General features: G+C 40.0%; 1 protein-coding gene across 2 annotated transcripts in view; it reads right to left on the bottom strand.

The window, feature by feature from the left end:
• Positions 1-25,037, bottom strand: part of LOC124785494 (bifunctional glutamate/proline--tRNA ligase) — a 221,267-nt gene that overhangs the window by 138,937 nt on the left and 57,293 nt on the right. For both annotated transcript variants that reach the window (XM_047254186.1, XM_047254187.1), the window contains exons 4-6: positions 14,074-14,314; positions 13,480-13,606; positions 9,280-9,472 (exon numbers count right to left, since the gene is read on the bottom strand). In XM_047254186.1, coding sequence (XP_047110142.1) covers positions 9,280-9,472; positions 13,480-13,606; positions 14,074-14,314 — 561 coding nt within the window. The remainder of the gene's footprint in view (positions 1-9,279; positions 9,473-13,479; positions 13,607-14,073; positions 14,315-25,037) is intronic.

Here is a 25,037-nt window from a genome sequence, read left to right as displayed (position 1 = left end):
TCAATCGGACTATGTCTATTTTGTCACTGTCTGCTAGATAAAACAAAATAGGCCTTTCTAATATTGCAGCAATTTTGTAACACACACCAAATAAACGAGAGTGTTTTGGCACAAATGGTCATTTTTATAACACGACAGAATATAATTCACTAAGTATCAATATAAAATGCCTATTAGGCCTACTATAAAGTAAAAAGCTTTATGTTAGGAAATAGTTCACATTTCATTCACATCCACCAGTTTCTCAAGCATGAGATCGAAATTTTTATATAAATTTTCGAATTGTCTTATTCTTCCATAATTTGTGTGACGTCCCCGTTTCTTCTCCTTCCTCATTCTAACAAATAATCTTGTCATCACCAATTCTGTAGTTATTCCTGCCATTGTCAAAATTTGTTTGTCGATTAACTTCACTAACCCTGCCAGAATCACAGGTTTAGTTATCCCACGATTATTCTCCGGTTAGGTATTGTTACGTGTTCGTACAACACGTTTTCCGCATTACTTCCAGAATAGAACTTAAGCGGCTGCTAGCCGGGGACTTTACAACTGGTCCTTACTAGTGAAGCGATCTGGCCAAAAATTATCTGTCAAAATTTCGTTTTCTTGGATACACGGAGAAGATAATATGTAATCTTTCTCACCTGTTATTCCTGTTAGTCGTTTATTTCCATTCTGGTAGTCTGAATCTATGAATTTTGCTAGTAATTATAACAACGCTGATCATTCGCAAACCCAATCAACCACATAATCAGACGGCGATTGACATTCATCCGTTCGGCTTTACTCCGCTCAGCTCGTATAGCCCCGTCCCCTTTTGTCTGCGGAAAGTTTATTTCTACATGCGACGAGGATTCTCCTGACAGACACATCATGTACATTATGCACGCATTAAAAAATCAACTTATTATTCATTCAGAAATCAACTTAAAATGTGTTCAAAATGGTTCAAATGGCTCTGAACACTATGGGACTTAACATCTGAGGTCATCAGTCCCCTAGAACTTAGAATTACTTAAACCTAAGTAACCTAAGGCTATCACAGACATCCATGCCCCACGCAGGATTCGAACCTGCGACCATAGCGGTCACGTGGTTCCAGACTGAAGCACCTAGAACCGCTTGGCCACAACGGCCGGCTGTGTTAAAAAATGTTTAAAAACCAACAGGAATGCGTTTCAAAATCATATGAATAATCGATAGAACAACGTGCACTGGATGCTAAGCGGTTTGTGAAATGCGCTTTTTTCCCTTCGAGAATACGAATTTGGCGCCCCCTTTTCCTGGTAGCATCTACCTGCTTGCACAGCCAACAGCCACATTCCTGTAGCCAGAAGCGGGAGAATCTACTGCTGAAACGTGACTCAACTGCGCATGCACATCAACCCGCTTGTAAATGCTAAAACGAATCTAATGTAAACAGTTGTGACTTCACGCTCATCGGAGGCAATTTGCTGTTATGAAGCATTGCATAGTCTTCCTAAAGCCTTTGACACATTTTGCTGTTGGCACACCCTTGCATGATCACTGTGTGTCGTCAATGTATATGACACATTTCCTTTGCAGTTTAAGTTATTTTCGTTTTATCTCTCATTTATGTTTTATTGTTGAAGTGTTATTCTGCAGTAGTGGGATATAGTAATATCCTTTGTTAGAGTATCGGTTCTTACCAGTCAAAATTACTAAAATGTAACAGAAAACTAAAACTCTGAAAAATTCCCGGAAGTCTAAAAAATTCCCAGGTTTTTCCCAGTTTTCTCCCGGATGAAAAAATTCCCGATGTTTTCCCGGATCTCCTGGCTGTGCCGTGTCGTATACACCATCAACATGTACGTAAAGAACCTGTCTGATCATCTGCATATCCTTATGTCCAGAGTGCATTCCGATGGTCTTGGGCAATTCCAGCTGAACAATGCGACACCCCACACACACCCAGAATTGCTAATGAGTGGCTCCAGGAGCACTCTTCCGAAATTAAACACTTCACTGGCCACCAAACTCCCCAGACATGAACATTACTGAACATATCTGGGACGCGTTGCAATGTGCTGTTCAGAAGGGATCTCCAACCCCTCGTACTCTTACGGATTTATGGACAGCACTGCAGGATTCATGGAGTCAATTCCCTCCAGCACTACTTCAGACATTAGTTGAGTCCACATCACGTCATGTTGCAGCACTTCTGCTTGCTCGTACGGGACCTACACAATATTAGGCAGGTGTAACAGTTTTTTTGGCTTTTCATTATATATGCTCAATGTTTTAAAAACTGTATCCCATTGCTCAGTTACAAAGTGCTAGTCTTTTCCTTACAGCTTTTCCACCTGTGCACACCACATTTGGAGTAGAAAGCTAGAGCTGTTGAAATATACTGATAACCTTACCTGAGGCTATTGACAGACTGTATCCAATCCACTCATCCATAAACAGGTCTCCCACACCACCACCTCCTCTGACATCAGCAAATCTGTCAGCCATTCACTAATCAGTTCTCCTCTGATCATCCAGTATTACCCTGGTCCTGAAAAGTTCAACCACATCCTCCACCAGAGCTTCAATTACCTCTCATAATGCCCTGAGATAAAGGTAGCCTACCCAAATTACTCAAAGTAGTGTTCCGCCACCTATCCAACATACAAACTGTCCTTGTCCACACCTGTTCCAATCCTGCACCACTGGGGTCATTCCATTGTGGTCAGCCCAGGTGTTCCGTAGACTCACGCACCACCACCTACTGCAGATCAGTCACAGGCATTTTCTACCTAATAACAGGGAGCACCATATGCGAAAGCAACCATGTTACACATCACCTATGCTGCAATTACTGTTGAGCATTCGATGTGACCATGATGAGTAACTAACTGCCTACTTGCATGTATGACCACCACCAACCTGCAGCAAATCTGAGTATCTTGCTGCTGAACATGCTGCACACCACAACACAAATGATTCAACAGCTGCTTCACTATGCAGGCCATTTGGATACTCCCTTGGAGTACAAGTTTCTCTGAAATACATAGGTGGGTTTTGTCTTTCCAGTGTATCTGGTAACCTGTCTCACAATGCCTCACCTTACTTTTTCCCTTCTCTCTTCTGCCCACAGCACTCCTTCCCTGTCTAGGTTGTGTACTGCCTTCTATCACTCCTCTTCCTCTCCCTCCCCTCTCTCTCTCTCTCTCTCTTGCCCCTCCCTCTACTGCCCCCATCTCCCTCTTCATCTCCACCTAAGTGTCACTTTTCACCCTTCCCTTTTTTATGCTCAACCCTGTTTCCCACCACCCCTCCTTACATCCTTGCCTTTCCTTTCCCACCTCAGCAACCCAGGCAACTGCTTGCAATAATCAATAATAAATAATTAGTCTCATCAAGGTCACTGGAGTATGCACGCGCGAGCGTGTGTGTGTCTGGATTCCCTATCTGTCTGCGACTGGAGTAAGTGTCATATGAGAGAGTGTTTTCTAAACATTTGTGTAGTGTCTATCTGCAATGGGATATGGGTACCAGCTTGATATCTACCGAGTGAGATGTGAGAAACCACCTAAAAACATCATCATCCAAGCTGGTTGGTTCACCAGTCCTCATCGCTAATCTGTGAGGCCGATTAGATCCAGATCAAGCTCGCATCCCTGTGTCCCAGAAGTGGTGCGTTAATTCGATCAGCCACCACTGCGGATACAAAATATTGGAAAAAATCAAAGAGAAAGGAAGCCAAACATAAAGATTAGTTACAATATTTCCAAATCATTGAGAAGTACATAAATAATGGGTTGTCTGTTGCATAAGCTAATTAGTTTTATGCAAACATGTTATACCTTACAGTTCACGCAGGATACAGTGGACGATACGCAGGGGCTAACTTTCGTCCACATGCAGGGCAAGTTCATTTGTTTGTACTGCAGGGGAGGTCAACACTGTCATCTTCTGGTCAGTCAGCGATGACAGAATCGAGGTTCATGTCTTGCAAACTTTCTCAAATGGTTTTACAGACAATATTTGGTAAAAAAAATTCATTTCTGCTTTACTTGCAGCTTTGTATGTGAAGTTCATTATGATGTGCCCATTATTTCATAAATGGTCATAGTTATTGCAATATTTACAAGTAAGTAAGAGAGTGCATGAAATCTGAAAATAAGTTGCATTGAAAAATAGGGGCTGCTTTGATGCTGTGTTTAGTGAATAATATGTAATATGTTGCTGTGTATGAAATTCAGCTAACATATTGAATTTCTCTTTAGGCTTGGGTGGAGGTCTCTATCTGTCACAAATATTGAGAAAATTGATCTGACATACAATACACATTTGCAGTCATGCCACATCAGCAACAAAGCAAGAGTGAAATATCCACAATATTCCTTATATTTCATATACGGTTTCAGATATCAAAATGAGATTGTGGCAAAAGAGCATGAAAAGATGAGAGTATTTTGTTGTATGGTTTTTATGCAAAACTCGTGATCTACTGTGATATTACACTAACTGCAAACTTTTTTGATGAAATAATGTAATTTTTAAGGGTCATCGATAGCTAGTAAACGAGCAATGCTGTGTGTTTTGGAACAACATAAGTGAAGACATTACATGTTTATTTTTGTACTAAACTTACTTTTCCTCAGTTCCTCACTTAATAAACTGCTGTTTCAGAATTCTCTTGCAATTGCATCTGCATAACATGATAGTGAGGTGAGACTGTGTAAACTCCACTGTGTTTTGGCAAAGAAGACCACAAGAGAAATGTGTAGGTTTTATTCAAAATTCGACACTCATGACATTTCTCTTGAAGTTACAAATGGTTAAATAGCTACATTTTCGATGGCTGGCAGGTCAATAGAAACAGAAACAAACACACATATTCACACAAAATTCCAGCTTTCGCAACCAATGAGTGCTTCATCGGGAAAGAGGGAAGGAGAGGGAAAGACAAAAGGATGTGGGTTTTAAGGGAGAGGGAAAGGAGTCATTCCAATCCCGGGAGCGGAAAGACTTACCTTAGGGGGAAAAAGGACAGGTATACACTCGCACACACACACATATCCATCCGCACATACACAAGCAGACATTTTCCCGCGTGGACTGTTTCCCTCTATATATATATATATATATATATATATAATGATGTGCCCATTATTTCATAAATGGTCATAGTTATTGCAATATTTACAAGTAATTAAGAGAGTGCATGAAATCTGAAAATAAGTTGCATTGAAAAATAGGGGCTGCTTTGATGCTGTGTTTAGTGAATAATATGTAATATGTTGCTGTGTATGAAATTCAGCTAACATATTGAATTTCTCTTTAGGCTTGGGTGGAGGTCTCTATCTGTCACAAATATTGAGAAAATTGATCTGACATACAATACACATTTGCAGTCATGCCACATCAGCAACAAAGCAATATATGAGGTGACTTACCGAACGAAAGCGCTGGCAGGTCGATAGACACACAAACAAACACAAACATACACACAAAATTCAAGCTTTCGCAAAAAACTGTTGCCTCATCAGGAAAGAGGGAAGGAGAGGGGAAGACGAAAGGAAGTGGGTTTTAAGGGAGAGGGTAAGGAGTCATTCCAATCCCGGGAGCGGAAAGACTTACCTTAGGGGGAAAAAAGGACAGGTATTCACTCGCACACACGCACATATCCATCCACACATGTCTGCTTGTGTCTGTATGTGTGGATGGATATGTGCGTGTGTGCGAGTGAATACCTGTCCTTTTTCCCCCCTAAGGTAAGTCTTTCCGCTCCCGGGATTGGAATGACTCCTTACCCTCTCCCTTAAAACCCACTTCCTTTCGTCTTCCCCTCTCCTTCCCTCTTTCCTGATGAGGCAACAGTTTGTTGCGAAAGCTTGAATTTTGTGTGTATATTTGTGTTTGTTTGTGTGTCTATCGACCTGCCAGCGCTTTCGTTCGGTAAGTCACCTCATTTTATATATAATTTTTCCCACGTGGAATGTTTCCTTCTAATATATATATATATATATATGTTTCCCTCTATTATAACCATATATATATATATATATATATATATAAAAATTGAATGTATGTTTCAGTTTAGAATGGCACTTCCCCTCCACCTCTCGGCATTTGCCCTACGATGCCTGCCTGCAGATCCCACCACTACCGATCTCCCCACCTGTGTCTTGCTGTCTGCGCATCTACCAGCCACAATATTCTTTGTGGACCCTACCAATAATTTGTCTAAGTGCTGATATGGTGGTGAAAATCTGTTCATGACAAATGCAGTATTAATATTTCAGCCTGCAAAGAAATATTGTGATTATGCTTATTGTAACATTAAGGTTAGTATGTCAACTACCTTCTCTCCCCATTTTAACGGGGTGGGGGTGGGGGAGCATTTTGAAATTATTTACCGACTTTCATGAAAATGTACTTTTGTTGCAGAAACTATATAAAGAGCAGAAGCATGTTGTGTAATGTAACAGATAGACATTCAGCAATTGAAATACATGATAAACCTTTTTGCTAACCAACACAGTGCACAATGAGTCTTCATTACACAGCTATTTATAATCAGTGAACAAACTTATTTTCATTATGAATTACATAAAATTGGAATTGTAACAATATAAAAATGATTACAGATAATCATGAATGTATATGTGGGCCAGTGTTTGGCTAAAACAGAGAACTAAGTTCAAGTCAGTGCAATTGTGAGTTGCTGGAAGTGAAAATTGTTAATAAAAGAATAAACCATGTAACATGGATGCTGAAGTTTATTTGTAAAAGATAAAATCCCTTGTGGGTCTGTAGATCCCCCTTCGGGCACCTTCTAGGGTGGCGGATAGGGGACAGCCTCCCAGATATGGTAATGGGAAAATGAAATACCCAAGGTGGACCAAATACTATTACAAAACTCATCAGCATCTGACCTGGCATCCAGAGGCTTTTGGTCACCATTTGTTCACTTAGTAGGTGCATGTATTACGACATATGGCTTTAACTCAACAATCAAGTCTCACACTCTTGTGATCTCCACTGGAGATTACGCAACAACATATTTCAACTTAAAGCAACCATGGCAGAAAAACAAGAACGAATTCCATTATTCCAGGCCCTAGAAAATAGATTGGATTCCCCTTCTGATCATGGGATTCTGGTGGACCAGACAATCCATGCAGAGAAGGATCAGATCTGCCCAAAACCACTTCTAACAAGACCAAAATCTTTCATAAGTACACTGGATGTAACCACTTTACTGAAACACGGGAAACAAACACCTAATGAATATGCTGGGCAGTTTCAACATCAAAATTATACCAAGGCAAGAAACCCAGTTTACAGATGAAAACAATTTTGACTCTCAAGAATTACAGGTTCTATATGGGACAATCTGCAGTGCATATCAATAAAGAACCGAAACAATTTGGCACAAGTTTTGCAGTACCCAAATAAACCACAGATTCAGTAACCGATTTTATATCACCTTCAGAAAACAAGGCAAACACACTGATTAACACACACACTCTAACAAATGACTACAACAGATCCAGGTGGTAGAAGACTTCTGGGAACCTCTGAACAAATCACGAGCAGGAAAAAATAATCAGAGAATGGGAAAGCATGCCAAAGATATACAAATTGGAAAACAGAAAGGAAAAAAAGAGTCACTGTGAAATGCCTAGGCTTTGCTGATGATCTGGCTATATTAACAAAAAAGTAGCCAAACTAGTGCTAGATAAACTGCATTAAATCTCATGTAAAACTGGATTCCAAATTTCCTATGAAGAAACTCAGTACATGGACACCAAATCAAATGGAAAACTTCCACTGAAAACACAATACGCAAAAATCTCACAGGTCACTCACTTCAAGTACTTAAGAGAAACCATCCACCCACAGGACTGAACAGTCTCTCACACAGAAGGAATATTCAAACTGCAAAAGGCGCACAGACCGACAAGGAATCACTACAATAAAAGAGCGGTAGCTTGTAATGCAAACTATGGCACTACAACATGGTTGTTTTACCAGTGCAAGCAAGTTAAAGAACAATTGGATAAAAGAAACACAAAATGTCCTGCAACAACTGAAAATTTCAGAAGAAGAAATTGAGGACAGAACAGTTCAGAAGTAAAATAAAAAACAAGAAACTTGAACAAGACACAATCAAAGAAACAACATGGAAAAAATGTACCATTAAAAGGAAGAAAAAATAGAGAGGATTAATGAAGAGGTTTTGGGAAGAAAAGACAAGGAAGTGAAGCTTTGATTGACGAGTTCACACGCTCTCATCAATAATAATAATAATAATAATAATAATAATAATAATAATAATAATAATAATACAACCTGTTCCACATCACATATAAATTAACAAATGGAAAACCCAGGACTTTCGCTGCAAAACATAATGAAGAATTATCACAATCAGTGTATGTCGGCAGCAATGACATTTTCAAGGCAAGTATTTGTGAAATTACGTTCATTTCTTGCTTCAAACCTCTTAAGGTACTGCAAAAATCCATTCAGTTACCTGAGAGAACTGCTATTTAGAACTAAAGAAATTTTTGTGTCTTTTTTTGTAAATATATACGAGGCAGGAGTGTTACAGCTGTCTTAAAAGAAGTTCATAGATTACCTCCTTACTTAAAGCTTATTTAAACACAATCAATATAATTTTGACAACTGTGAAATATCTGCATAACAAGCACATTACATTCACACTGGATTCTGCACTTGAATGTAGAGGAACAGTTTCATATTATACTGTCAAGTATACTTCCTGTTACAGAATGTCTGTAAAATTTGGAGTAGATTATCTGTTGACAAGGTAACATTACTAATGCAGAGCCCAGCAGTGCTATTGGCAGTGAGAGTGACAATATAAGCAGCAATGATATCTTAAAAGACCCTGACAAGAGCTATCAACAGCAGTACCATTTACAGGAGTCGTGTTAACAGGTGTGGCATGTGCCACTAAGCTGTAATAGTTTTAAGGCTTGCAGCAGCAGGGGTATGCACCCTACCTCCCACTTGTCACCCACTTCCACTGCTTCCCTCTCCTTCAAGCCACTGATGCTGTATCTTGCCAACTGTACTGCCGATACAAACAACTGGAAAGGAGACAAAGTTATTCCACGTTTATAGGGTTTTTAGTTTTCTTTTAGCTTCAACCTTCGCACAAGAAAGATACACTATGAAAAATGTTGGCGTTAGCACCCTGTTGATATCCTACAACATTTATTTGCAGAAATTGTCACATGCATAACAGAACATGAAGAATATCTGAACAAGAACATTAAGAAAATAAATACATACTGTTATTTCTGTTTTTTGATTCTATTTTCTGCTCACGTTCCAGTTTCATTTGTTCTGGTTCAGTGTCATCAACATAAGCCTTCCCCTCCTTTAAGAGTTTTTCACACATTTCAAGCATTAAGTCAAAATAATCCGATGTATGAGTGAAAACATCTGGCTTAACTTGCAGTAGTTTCAGATCTTCTAAAATTACCTATAAACCAAAATTGAATTTAGAGGAAAACACAGTTTACAGATTACCTACCATACATGGAACTGTTATGTTAGTGCAATTAGAAATATAATTTTAATGCTTTGTTGTTGTATTTTCAACACTGATGACACCGTGAGTGAATTTTTATGTTTAACTGTTGTACTATCAATGTGAGAAAATTATTGAGACACACAACACTGGAATAAACAACACAAATCTGTGGCTACCTTATTTACTTTTCTAAACATTAAGAAATGGATATAGGAAGTATATACTGTTCTTCGTGAAATGTAGAAATGCAAAAATTTTAAATGCAGCATAAAATAAATCAATCACTGTTCACAATAATACTTAAAAATGAAAGTGAAGTAATGAATATATACAATATATGAGACACAGGAGATGTATCTACGTATCAGCTCCGGAGACAGGAACTACTGGAGCTTGAGTGACAAATCACAAGACTTGTACCAGGATGCCAAGACACAAAATTATTATTATACACGCACAAACATTGATACACAAAGAAAGGTCTCTACATTTTGGAGTGCTGAGCAACATTTTTAACCATGGAATTGTTAAAATAGGAGGTAGTATTAGAAGATGTAAGTCACAGGTTTTGGAAAATGGAATATAAAAGGTCATTAGAGGCAGAATAATATTCAAGACCAGATTTAACATTGGTGTGAGATGAAATTATTGGGGCCACGTCTGAGGAGCCTGACAGGTGCTTGCCTATAGTAATTCAAAGAAATTACAAAAGCTAGAATGAATTGCACAGTCGTATGCTGGCAGAAGATCTTAATGGTCCTGAGAAAAGTCAACAATGGAATAAAATCTTCCATTCAGGACATCGTAGTTCAGTGTTGTGTTAAAACTGAGGACAGCATATAGGGAACAAAAAATATTAAATTCTGCATTTAAAAATTAATTCAGCCAAGAGGATCATATTAACATACTAATTCTTCACCATGACACAAACTCACAAATAAGTGATACTGAAATCAATAACTGCACTGCAAACAACTGGCATTACTCAATCAGAACAAGGTGCCAGACACCAACAGAATTTCTACCAAACGTTTCTTTAAATAAGCTGCAGGACTAGCGTCCTTTCTAGCTTAGACTTACTGAGAATCTCAACAGTGAATAGTTTTGCATGTCTAGAAATATGTCATTTCTGTTTATAAAAACAGTACAGGAACTGATGCATAGACTTGTAGGTCAATGTCGTTAACACACATCAGACTTAGGCTCCACATTGAAGGTGAGTGCTGAAGCCACATGAATGTGGCATTGGGAGTCTGTCCTGGTAGCATGGTAGTACTACTAGTAGTCTCAACATATATAAATGGAAAATCCAGGGTGGAATAATGACAATATTATGACAAGGATACATTGCTACTCAACACACAGAGGAGATGGTGAGTCGCAGACAAGCACAACAAAACAACTGCCATACATATGAGTTTCCAAAATGCGTTCTTCTAACGTAGAAAACACACCCACCCACCCCACACCCACCCACCCACCCACCCACCCACACACACACACACACACACACACACACACACACACACACACACACACACACACACACACAAAACTGCCGTCACTGACCACTACAGCTGGCTTCAGTGGCGAGACACAGTGGAAGGTGTGTGTGTGTGTGTGTGTGTGTGTGTGTGTGTGTGTGTGTATTTTCTATGTTAGAAGAAGGCCTTTTGGCCAAAAGCTCACCTGCATAGCAGTCTTTTGATGTGCCTGTCTGCAACTTAATATCTCCTCTATATGATGATTAACAATCCATCCTTTTCATAATACTTTCATGATTTATCAGATACGGACAGCAGTAAACTCAGATTGTTTGTTGATGGTGGTGGTGATGTGTACAGAAGAAGTATCATTTCTTGATGCTGTTATGCAAAGCAGAACAACAGACAGCATTTCCACTAACTATGTTCAACGGTGTATCTCTCTAAATGTAGACAACTGGCAGACTACGCAAATAAGCAAAAGAAAGAACTTGACCTTATCCAATAAGGAGAAAAAAGTTAACCTTGCTAGACCTTGTCACATTTTTACTCTCTACCAGTAATACCATAATGTCATAGATATGCAATAAACTTGCGAAATTAGTAGTAGAGAAGTCTAACGGGGAAATTTCCATTTGTTGAGAAAATTCTGGAAAAGAGCACTGTAGTTGAAAGGACACTATGACTATTGCTACAACATCTAGAGTCCCTATCAGGTACATCCACCAGCAGACATTGGAAAAATTCAGTGATGTTCTTCTAGGACTGTAACATGCCACTACAGCTGATAAGAATGGGTGAAACTCTTTTGAGGAACAATAAATGGGAATCTTTCGTAGAAAGCAAACACTGTGCCCACAAAAAAATCCAGAGAACCAGTATTTGAGATAGACTGTGCAACAGTTCTAATGTCTTGAACATATATCCTATATAGGGCGTATGATTAAAATAAGAGAGATCAGTGCGCATGCCGAGCTACACTGGCATCAGTTTTTTCCCCTCTTCATACATAAATGAAACAGAATGGTGTGTGGCTAAAATTTGTACAAAGAATCGTCTGTCATGAAATTGACAGGGGCGTGCAGAGAATATATGTGGGTTGCCAACTTTACACAACCACAGAGTCTATTTTCTCATATGCATTATATCGGCTCCTCCTGCACATTAGAACACACAGCATTACCTGGATGGATTGGACCTTTTCCTTACAGTCAAAGTAAGAAATTACATAAATATTCAGTATATGCACTGCAAAAATGGAAAAACAATAAAGAAGCACAGTAAAACACTGAAAACATTACTAACGTAATAGCCCAAATATTTTGGACCAAGATGTTTCCTCGACAAAATATGAAGCAATTATAAAGCAAGAAACAAGTTTATATTCCTCTTTTTGTTAGTTCTTTCACATCAAGACGCTGAGCAAAATGAAGGAACAAATATTAGAGTTTAACATCTGATCATCAATGAAGTAATTAAACATGGTACAGATTCTCAGATTTCAGAAGGAAATTGGCTGTGTCTTTTTGCAAAGGAAGACTTAAATGATTTGGTAAAACCTGAATGGCCACAAGGGGATTTGAACTGCCATCCTCCTGAACGAGAGTCCTGAGTCTTAATGCTATAGACTGTGGATGAAAGCACAGCATACTTGTCCATTATCCCATTTTGTTGCAAGGAATTTCCTATTCTGTGCACAGAAATTTCTCCTTTGCTGGCATCAATGCCCGTTCTTATCAGCTACATGTTAGGACTTTTTTTTAAGTCCTCTGAATTGACAAGTCATACACAAAATTGACAGTGAACATTACCCTTTATCAAAGGTAGGATTCCCAGAGACATGACCCACTGGGAAGATATCTATCCAATGTTGTTCCTAGTCAACATCCAAATGGTAATTAAGTATCAACACAACTGGTCAGAGGCACTGATATTGGGAGGTGAAGTTCCAAATTATTTGAGAGGTAAAACAAGCAAGCACATATGTTCCACAAAATACAATCTGGATGCTGCTTGCCACTGGGAATGAGTCCATTTGTGAGCAACCACCCTGACCACTAGTTGCTAAGTAATTATGCCATTAGGAAATGGATGTTGAAAGTTGATGGACAGTCGACAGACCATTGACTGTTTACATCCTGTCAGTGCTGGGGTTTCAGCACACAGTACTGATAGAAGATCCGGAGCTATTTCAATATAAGAGCATCTCAAACGAGTAACAATCACTGACTACAAAATAATGTTTGGGTGTGTTGTTGTGCTAATAGAAATACACGAGGAAGATTATCCTCAAGTGCTACCAATCTCATTTCATGTCCTTATTCTGAAGAACAGAATGTTTAAAAATTTAGAATGCTTTCCATTCGAATTGCATTTTTTATTAGATAGTTTGTCAGCACTGTTCCATTAGTTCCTGCACCTGTGACTAACAAGTAGATGCTCATTTTCTGTCTCATATATAGTCAAGATCACCTTTTCAAAATCAGCCTTCTCCTTTGCAGGGTTGGTATCATCAAATCTCATAATAAGCTTTCCTTTGAAGTTTTCTTGATAATACTGATTTAACAAAGCAGCTTTTGCATGGCCAATATGAAGATACCTGTAAAATACCGTCAGCATTTTAGTATGTAATCTGTAATCGTGCACTGGTGTAATGAAAGCAGCTTTTTAATAGATACTGCACACAACAGATCTATTTCACTATGTCTGAGAGTCTGTGTCTAAACTTTAAACAGCAAGACATTAGAACCAAATCTCAGCACTGCTTTTTCTTGGTAAGCTCAGTTATAGGATTTCGTTATTTCATAAATATGACTTGTTTGTAAGCGACTATCTTGTACACAGTTGGGATTAATTAAGTATACTATAATTAATAATGATGTTATTAAAATGAATGTGGTTTGAGTCTTTGAATGTGAATTATGGATGAAATGGAATTTCTTCGATATCTGTATTAGCTTCTTTCAATTCTTATGTGTGAAAGAAAATATCTTTTATTGTCATTCAATGCAGTTAAATTATACACAATTACAGTAGCCTTAAGGAAATTTATTTAAGTCTTCTCACCCACTAGCTTCTGGTGGAAACCTTACAACCACTTTTCCCATTTCTGCTCCAGGTAACTCAACAAACTTCCCTTCTTCTTTTCTCCCAGACAGGACAGGCTCTGTAGTAATTGACTTCTTTGCTTTGTTTTCAGGTAGAATTTTCTTTACAGAAGAGACACACTCTAAAGATTCTATAAAATTGTACCAACGAGCCACATTTGTTGGGGGACTTGGTTCCACTGCTTTCCAATTAGGGTTACCTGCATATATCAAACAAACCGACACCTTTTAAAATATATAAAAATGAAAGAAGAAATGAAATTATAAACTTTCACTAATAAAAAATGGAAATCAGTAATGCTGGGAAACTGTTACAACAATTTAAAATAGTCTGGTCCAAGATTTTCTCTTGATGAAACATGAGACTATTAAAAATAGAAAACAGGAAACAAGAAAAGATGCTATTCTTTTCCTTACATGGTACTGTCTTCTGTTCTTTGCCTTTTCAAGAGTGCTTATACAGGGTGATTAACGAAGAGATGCAAATATTTTAATGTGTTATTCTACAAGTAAAACCTGACTTCCAGCCTTGCCTCTCAATCCTTCTTAAAAAACCTTAATCCTACTCCCAACATCACCACTGCTGAAGCCCAGGCTATCCGTGATCTGAAGGCTGACCGGTCCATCGTCATTCTTCCGGCGGACAAGGGTTCCACGACCTTGGTACTTGATCGTCGGGAGTATGTGGCTGAGGGACTGCGTCAGCTTTCAGACAACACCACATACAAAGTTTGCCAAGGTAATCCCATTCCTGATGTCCAGGCGGAGCTTCAAAGAATCCTCAGAACCTTAGGCCCCCTACAAAACCTTTCACCTGACTCCATCAACCTTCTGACCCCACCGACACCCCGCACCCCTACCTTCTACCTTCTTCCTAAAATTCACAAACCCAATCATCCCGGCCGCCCCATTGTAGCTGGTTACCAAGCTCCCACGGAACGTATCTCTGCCTACGTAGATCAACACCTTCAACCCATTACATGCAGTCTCCCATCCTTCATCAAAGACACCAACCACTTTCTCAAACGCCTGGAATCCTTACCCAATTCGTTACCCCCAGAAACCATCCTTGTAACCATTGATGCCACTTCCTTATACACAAATATCCCGCACGTCCAGGGCCTCGCTGCGATGGAGTACTTCCTTTCACGCCGATCACCTGCCACCCTACCTAAAACCTCTTTCCTCATTACCTTAGCCAGCTTCATCCTGGCCCACAACTTCTTCACTTTTGAAGACCAGACATACCAACAATTAAAGGGAACAGCCATGGGTACCAGGATGGCCCCTTCGTACGCCAACCTATTCATGGGTCGCTTAGAGGAAGGCTTCTTGGTTACCCAGGCCTGCCAACCCAAAGTTTGGTACAGATTTATTGATGACATCTTCATGATCTGGACTCACAGTGAAGAAGAACTCCAGAATTTCCTCTCCAACCTCAACTCCTTTGGTTCCATCAGATTCACCTGGTCCTACTCCAAATCCCATGCCACTTTCCTTGATGTTGACCTCCACCTGTCCAATGGCCAGCTTCACACGTCCGTCCACATCAAACCCACCAACAAGCAACAGTACCTCCATTACGACAGCTGCCACCCATTCCACATCAAACGGTCCCTTCCCTACAGCCTAGGTCTTCGTGGCAAACGAATCTGCTCCAGTCCGGAATCCCTGAAGCATTACACCAACAACCTGACAACAGCTTTCGCATCCCGCAACTACCCTCCCGAACTGGTACAGAAGCAAATAACCAGAGCCACTTCCTCATCCTCTCAAACCCAGAACCTCCCACAGAAGAACCACAAAAGTGCCCCACTTGTGACAGGATACTTTCTGGGACTGGATCAGATTCTGAATGTGGCTCTCCAGCAGGGATACGACTTCCTCAAATCCTGTCCTGAAATGAGATCCATCCTTCATGAAATCCTCCCCACTCCACCAAGAGTGTCTTTCCGCCGTCCACCTAACCTTCGTAACCTCTTAGTTCATCCCTATGAAATCCCCAAACCACCTTCCCTACCCTCTGGCTCCTATCCTTGTAACCGCCCCCGATGCAAAACCTGTCCCATGCACCCTCCCACCACCACCTACTCCAGTCCTGTAACCCGGAAGGTGTACACGATCGAAGGCAGAGCCACGTGTGAAAGCACCCACGTGATCTACCAACTGAACTGCCTACACTGTGACGCATTCTATGTGGGAATGACCAGCAACAAACTGTCCATTCGCATGAATGGACACAGGCAGACAGTGTTTGTTGGTAATGAGGATCACCCTGTGGCTAAACATGCCTTGGTGCACGGCCAGCACATCTTGGCACAGTGTTACACCGTCCGGGTTATCTGGATACTTCCCACTAACACCAACCTATCCGAACTCCGGAGATGGGAACTTGCTCTTCAATATATCCTCTCTTCCCATTGTCCACCAGGCCTCAATCTCTGCTAATTTCAAGTTGCCCCCACTCATACCTCACCTGTCATTCAACAACATCTTTGCCTCTGCACTTCTGCCTCGACTGACATCTCTGCCCAAACTGTCTTTAAATATGTCTGCTTGTGTCTGTATATGTGTGGATGGATGTACGTGTGTGTGTGTGCGCGCGAGTGTATACCCGTCCTTTTTTCCCCCTAAGGTAAGTCTTTCCACTCCTGGGATTGGAATGACTCCTTACCCTCTCCCTTAAAACCCACATCCTTTCGTCGTTCCCTCTCCTTCCCTCTTTCCTGATGAGGCAACAGTTTGTTGCGAAAGCTTGAATTTTGTGTGTATATTTGTGTTTGTTTGTGTGTCTGTCGACCTGCCAGCACTTTCATTTGGTAAGTCACATCATCTTTGTTTTTAGATATATTTTTCCTACGTGGAATATTTCCCTCTATTATAAAGAAAAAAAAGTTCATATAAACATAGGTCCACAAATGTTTAGTTACGGATTTATGGCTAATAAAAGATTTTACCAGAAATTAAGCAACTTCGCTAATATGAAGCCATCACAAAACTGTACGAGGATATAGTAAAGCACGATTTCCATTTATTTTGTTGTTACTGATCTGGTGAATATAATAAAACATGTCCCAGACATTAACTGAAACTGTATGAATGTGTCAGATAGTCTAATCTGCTGGTATTAATACCGTAGCACACATGAATTCATGTTAAACCAGAGAAAACAAAGCACAGTGTTAAGGAAGTTGTACAGTGTATGTACAATTTCACAATACATTCACAATAAATGTTCAAAAATTTTCTCCACTGACCTCAATGCATGTAGCGGCTTGTGTGTGAACAGATTTTGTTGCTTGTTTCAGTTTCATGGGTTGTTCTTAATTTCATATATTGAATTCATAATGCGGGCAACTGATGTCTCATGTGTGTTGACACTGTTGTTGTTGAACAATACAGAAAACTAATTCGTTTCAAGGTTAGGAAACGACTGAAACAACTCATGAACGATTGCCAATAATGATGTTTTTACATTCTTAATGCAAAGTAAAAATTTTACTTGTATAATAATCTTTGCTTCTCTCGAAGTTACAACCAAACTAGTTTCATGTTTTCACCTGCTCAACAGATTGGCACATAGACCCCTTGATGGTTATTTTGAAGGAGACGGACTTCATCATAGTACGCACCCAAAATACCTTGAGATCAGGTTAGATAGGAAAGTTTCTTTTAAGGAGCACTTCACACAAACATCTGCTAAGCTCAAAACCAGAAACAACATTCTCCATAAACTCCGCAGCTCTCGTTGGCGATCGTCCGCAGACGCTCTCCGGGTATCAGCACTTGGTTTGGTATACTCGGCAGCAGAGTACTGTGCACCTCTCTGGCTTAAAAGACCACACATAAAAAAGATAGATGTGCAACTTAGCGAGGCCATGTGCATTGTTAGTGGGTCAATACGATCTACTCCCACATACTGGCTACTTATCTAGAGCCACATTCCTCTGTCTGATATCAGATGGATGAGCGGGCTACTGTGTGAATACCAGAAGATTGCTAATAACACCAACCTTCCAATAGTGGACAACGTATTCCCTGTTGAGTGAAATAGACTAAGATCAAGACATCCTACTCTCATCACAGCCAGGACTCTCTCACTGAAACTGAATTCAATACCCATCAATGAATGGAAATGCTGCTGGCAACAAAACTGTTCCCTACAACGCCTGAAGCTGCCCTGCATCCAGAAGAAACCACCTGGATTCGACCAGCATCGGGCAAATTAGACTATCTAGAACCACATCCGAATGGGCCATGAACAATGTGCAGACATTCCACAAGTAGGGAAAATCTTCATTGCCATCCTGTGACTGTGGTGCAGAACAGACTGTTGCTCACGTTGTATCGACCTGTCCTGCACTTGCCTACAAAGGTCCTTCAGAAGGTTTCCTCACAGTGACGAGTGATGTTATAAAATACATAAAAGATCTTGATATCCATCTACAGCTGTTGTTATTTGTGGTATTTTATGCTTGAGAGCTGTGCTTAAATGTTGATGTATAGTAACTTGTAATATCAATAAATCAATTTTTCATGTAGTCTTAACACAAAACAATTTTAATACACATATGCAAGGGTAATCATTGTATGTACCACTTTGGGACGGTTACTGGAGGAACCTCTCTGACATGGCTTACTTTATTAATTTGAAAATATAGTATAGGTTGGTAAATTACATAGCAGTTTGGGGAAATGCTTCCACTTAGGGAAATACATCATGATACCTGCAATGACTAGTACTTGGTCTTCAAAATGCATGCCAGTTTCACCAAATTATTATTTTAAAAAGTTAACTGCCTCAACATATGCTTGGCAGGCAGATATAATTGCTTCACAGGTTTACATAGAATTTTACTAAACTAAGTATTAGAACGACCTACCTGTCACCAGAAAAGTCAAAAATTATTTTCTTAATCTCTCGTCAACTGCAACTGTCTCTCTTATTAAGATATTTTGTTTCTCTATTTTATCTTGTATCAACATTAATAATTTGTCATATGATGCAGGACTTGTTAGAAAATAATTTATGAAATCTTTGGGTTGCGTGGTTCAGATTTGTCAATAAATTAACATGTGACCAGTAGCTTCTTTTTTTCCCCAAGCATTCTTAGGTCTATTTCCACTTTTTCTCTTTCTTCTATTGATTGCAAGCAGAAGGTAATGTAATTGCAGCATACACTTTCTTTTGGGTGTTGGAAATCTTAACCTTGTAAAACCACTTTGTCCTGCCAATTTTATCAACATTGTTGATGATGTGAGCTCACTTCAATATACTGAACATTAGACAAGTATTGTCAACAAATAATGAACTTGTGCAGGACCCTTAAGGATTATCAGAACTGTTGACCATAAGTTACAGGAAAAGTAAGTATTGACTACTGAATTCCCTATTTCTTGGCATATGAGGATAGAGTAGAAGAATGTACTGAGTCATCAAAAGAAAGCTGAAGCCAGTGCTTCTCAACAATGGCAATAAAGTGTGTGTGTGTGTATCAGTAACATATTCCGTGCATCTGAAGGAATGCTATGAGAATACTGATTTGATCTCACTCATAGGAATAAACCTATATTGATCATATTAAGAAAAGGATAGGTCAGTTGAAATATTAAGAAAAGGATAGGTCAGTTGAATTGCAGATAGGCACAACTAAAACACTGTACCAGTTTGGGATAGTACTGGATGACAAAGGGGTACCTCCTTTGCTGTTGGCTCTTGGGGGTGGTGGGCCAATTGGGTGCGTGTGGGGAAATGGGACAGTAAATTGTCTGCCGACTTGGACCGGGTCTACTGCCTGTCTGTGAAGGCCTTGGTGAGAATTTCAGCATACTGGGAAAGGGAGTTCTAGACACTGCAGAGACAACCACACCTGGGTGGCCAGGCAGTGTGGTATGAAGTTTTCAGTGTGTAACAGATGGCAGCTGTCAAAATGTACACTGTTGGTGGTTAAAGGGGGTCTAATGTGGACAGAGGTTGAGGATAGAGTCATCAGATAGGAGGTGGTCAACGCCCCAGACAGTGGCACACTGGGAGAACCAGGTGAAGCAGATAGGAGAAAAGGTGTTGAAGTTGTGAAGGAAAGAGGATAGGATGTCTTGGCCCAGAGTTCAGATAATGGAGATATCATCAATGAACCTGAAACAGACCAGGGGTTTGGAGTTTTAAGGGACTAGGCCCATAAACAGGTTGGCATAGCAGGGTGCCATGTGAGTGCCCTCGGCTGTCTGCAACTTTCATAGACAGGCACTATCCCTTGGATGTAGTCTATAAATAAATTTCCTTGCCATTTCCCCAAACGCTCCTAATCCTACCACCATCCATAAGAGGCAGCCACAAAAGAGCACTCCTGCATCACCCATACCACCCTTGACTAAAACAACTGAATCACGTTCTTCCTCAGGGCTTTGATTAACTATCATCATTCCCTAAAATGAGGGATATCCTACCCAAAATCCTACTCCTCCTAAACTGGTGTTCTGTCATCCACCCAACCTCCACAACATCCTAGTCTATTCCTATTCCACTTCCAATACTAACCCCTTGCCACATGGCCCATATCTCTTTTGAAGATCCTAGGTGCAAGACCTTCCCAATCCAATCCAGTTCTCCCTCCTCCAAAATCCAGTCCTTCCACTTAGTCCTTTACGAGCATTTTATGAGGTGCTGATGCACCCCTATTACCAGCTGTGAAAACAGCCACGTTGTACACCACTACTAATCAGCTGTCTACCAGGATGAATGGCCAAACTGTGGTCAGGGTATATACACAGACACTTTTTCCTTGTTAAGCGAGAGTGTACTTCCAGAAAATGACCCCCCCCCCCCCCAAAAAAAAAAAGAGCGTTTAGGAAAGATCTTTGATGTGCAGCAACACGTACACTGTATATCTTTGTATTATGAAAGTATAAAGTCGAATCCCACCACACTCAGAATAGGAGATTTTGAAATGTGGTGCTACAGAAGAATGCTGAAGATTAGGTGGGTAGATCACATAACTAATGAGGAGGTATTGAACAGAATTGGGGAGAAGTGAAATTTGTGGCACAACTTGACTAGAAGAAGGGATCGGTTGGTAGGGCATATTCTGAGGCATCAAGGGATCACCAATTTAGTATTGGAGGGCAGCGTGGAGGGTAAAAATCGTAGAGGGAGACCAAGAGATGAATACACTAAGCAGATTCAGAAGGATGTAGGTTGCAGTAGGTACTGGGAGATGAAGAAGCTTGCACAGGATAGAGTAGCATGGAGAGCTGCATCGAACTAGTCTCTGGACTGAAGACCACAACAACAACAATCATCAGAAAATGGGTCATTTATTCAGGGTGTATACATGGACATGGAAAAAAAAATTCGCGGAATTTTTCCCGGATGAAAATACACTTTCTCCCAGTTGAAAATACACTTTTTCCGTGTTAAGTGACAGTATACTTTTCCTAGGCACTGTAAAATTTTCTTGAGCACCAGTAGTCTATTATCTCATGTTCAGTTCATTATTAGGGCATAATGCCATACGAGCTAGAAGATGGAAAACGTGCACTTGGAATGTGCACAGTTGAAACTAGCCAATAGTGTGAAATTAAACACTTCGTTTCAAATAAATTGACTGCCTCAGCGCAAAAGATTAATAAAAGCCAAATCTCTTTAGCAAACAGACAAAAATAACTTCATTGTTCTGCAAGGCGATTAATGCTTGACTGTCAGAAAGGTGTAAATAAAATCTGAAACTAACCACATACTTTAGCCTTCCGTAATTATGTGAATGTATTTTAATTTATTTGGTAGCTCCCGGCCACAGAAATCCTTTTTGTTTACATTTAATTTGAGAGCAATAACCGAAGAGGAAACAGCAAAATCACTAAACGTAAACACAGGTCACGTAGAGAAAACCCACCTCCCCACTACAACTCAGACTGCTACGTGCATCAGCCCTGGATATACGATTTCCGAACCGGAGCAATTTAGATAGTGGCGCCAAGCCACACATCTGTAGCCAGAAGCGGGAGAAGGTACTACTCACACGCGACTCAAATGCGCATGTGCAAGAGCCCACCCGCAACTGCAAATGAATCTAATGTAAACAGCTGTCACGTCACGCTCATCGGACGCAATTTGTTGTTAGGAAGCAATGCGTTTTCTTCCTAAAGCCTTTGACACATTTTGGTTGGCAGACGCTTGAATGAGCACAGTGTTTTGTTGTTGTATATGGTGCATTTCCTCTGCGACTTAATTATCCCCCCCCCCGCTCTTGTTCATGTTTTGTTGCTGCCGTATTATTCTGCAAAAGCAGGATACAGTAACATCCTTCGTTAGAGTATTGGTTCTTACCAGTCAAAATCACAAAAATTTAACTGGTAACTAAAACAACAAAAACTTCCAGGAATTCTAAAAAATTCCCGGGTTTATCCTGGTTTTCAACCGGACGAAAAAATTCCTGGGTTTTTCCTGGATCTCCCAGGTCGTACACACCCCGTTTATTGCAGAAAATGTAGTTCAGACATACTGGAGGTTTAAAACTTTTTTTATTACAAATTCTTACACAGAATTACATTTCTGCATCTTTTATGCACTGGAATTGCCCTGGCCCATAGTCTGTGTCTTCTTCAGTGTCACAACAGCCCAGTGCTTGCCCGCTCCTTTTCTTTCTTGCTTCTTTTATCATTTGCTGAGTAGCTAGCTCTGCTTCACATACACGAAGCTGATCCAGTTCCCGCAGTTCTTTAGTTGTGTTCTGTCCAAATCTTACCCCTAACTTCTCTAGAACCTTAACGTTTTTCATAGTTCTCACCACTAAAAGTTATTACAGCATCAGACGCTGCTAACTTTAGAGTCATAAGGCCAACAAACGCATTTTTAGGCACATGGCATCACACAACATTATTGAAGGACTCATTCACATTCTGGGTCTTCCCATGTAAACACTTCTTTAGTACCTCAGGATTTGCCAAGTCTCTGTAAATAGGTTTGATTACCTCCATTAATGCCAAAGGAAGAGAATGTTTATGTGTAAATTCATACAGGGTGCCAGAAAATTCAGCTTGCCTATATTTATACCAAGTGTTTGGTGGAAGTGGACACAAAACATGACATGACTTTTCATCGGTTGATATTTGATGAAAGAAAGTGCTCCACACTGCTCTTTTCATCTTCTCTAAACTCTCACAGTTATCTCTAGTGGCCTTCCCATAATATTCCTGTAATTCATCAATTACTTTGTAACTTTTCTAAAGTTACTTTCCTTCTTGAAGCACTAGGGGGGGGGGGGGGGGGGGGGGGAGGAGGGGGGGGAGGGCAAGGTCACTTCAGAAACATTGTCATGGTTTCCTTCACTGCTAGCACATGTGTTTTCGAGTACTTCTAGCACATTTTATTGTCTTGCCATCAGACAGTTTTGTGTTACCCCGCTTGGTTAAAGGTTACGCAGGCGTGTTCCCGTCCTTTTTTTGACATGTCCTAAACACTCACACTCCTGTATAGGAACCTCATATGGCTTACTGTTTTGTACTGCCATGAAGTACTTACTGAGAACTTTAAAATCCAAAACTTTTCAAGTGTCAATACTTATTGCAGATGTAAACCCATTTTTAGAACTAAACCCACACTTTTGCCAGGCTCCATCCACAGCAATTCTGATATCAGAGTCATCCTCATTTTGTTGAAAGTTTCTGACGTAGCAGCAACCACTGAATCTTCAGCCACAGCATTTACAGAGTCCGCAATTGCTGTTACATATTTCGTATACCTAGAAGGTGGTTTTGGCAAATTTAACACAGTGCGGAGAACATTACCAGCCCTTGCACCTTCACCAATGTATCTAAGTCCACAGAACAGTCTCACAATAATGTTTTTTGTTTTTGCACTTCTGACATTTAATAATTAATTTAGACACAACACCTATTCTAGCTCCAACATCCTCAAAGTTTAACTTCACCACCACAATGACAGCAAGAGACAGTTTCAGAAAGAATTTGTGCAAGGATTTGCAGATCAATAATGATGTTGTCCATATCATTACTTTTATCACTGTCACCGGTTTCTAAAGTTACTTTCCTTCTTGATGACTAGTGGGGCTGGTCACTTCAGAAACATTGTCGTGGTTTCCTTCAGTGCTAGCACACGTGTTTTCAAGTACTTCAGAAGAAAATGCAGGTCTCACATCTGTTACCCACAAATTTGGGTTTCTTGAAGTTACTTCTACACTTAGTCATTTTATATATGTATAAAAAGCAATAGAAGTCAGTTTACTACAAAAATAGCAGATAATCACACTACTTTCAATGAAAACTAGTATCAGAAACAAAGGACTGATTTGTTTATTTGTAATGCCAACTTCTGAGACGTAGCAGTAGGCACAAAGCAAAGCAATTCACACCCTTCTAGACTGTGCAGTTCCCAAGATATGACTGCTCAATTGTGGTAGTATATGTGTAGCCGCGAAATTTGAGAGTCACATGTCAACATTCAAAATATTCTTTGAAGGTCTCACAATTATCTGATTTTAATGTATTATATATATTTTAGCCTTCCATAATTATGTGAATGTATTTTAATTCACTTGATAGCTCTCGGCCACAGAAATCCGTTTTATTTTTGTTTGACGTGAGTTCTACAGAAAGAAGAAACGGCAAATCACAAAATGTGAATATGGGTCTCGTGGAGAAGCTTGGGGGCATAAGAAAAATTCTTCCAGGCAGCATTTGGGAGCTTGTTACTACTGTTGGTACAGCCAACAGACCCATTTCAAGCACCAAGAAACGGGAGACTGTACTGCTCATACGCAAATCCACTGCTCATGCGCATGAGCCCGCTGGCAATTGCTAAAACAAACCTAATGTTAGTACTTGTGACATCACGCTGATCAGAAGCAATTTGTTGTTATGAAGTATTGCAGAGTCTTTGTCCTAAAATCTTTAACACATTTTGCT

The sequence above is a fragment of the Schistocerca piceifrons genome, chromosome 1 (assembly GCF_021461385.2).
Source record: "Schistocerca piceifrons isolate TAMUIC-IGC-003096 chromosome 1, iqSchPice1.1, whole genome shotgun sequence".
In the NCBI taxonomy this organism is placed as follows: Eukaryota; Metazoa; Arthropoda; class Insecta; order Orthoptera; family Acrididae; genus Schistocerca; species Schistocerca piceifrons.
This window is presented reverse-complemented; position numbering and strand designations above follow the sequence as displayed.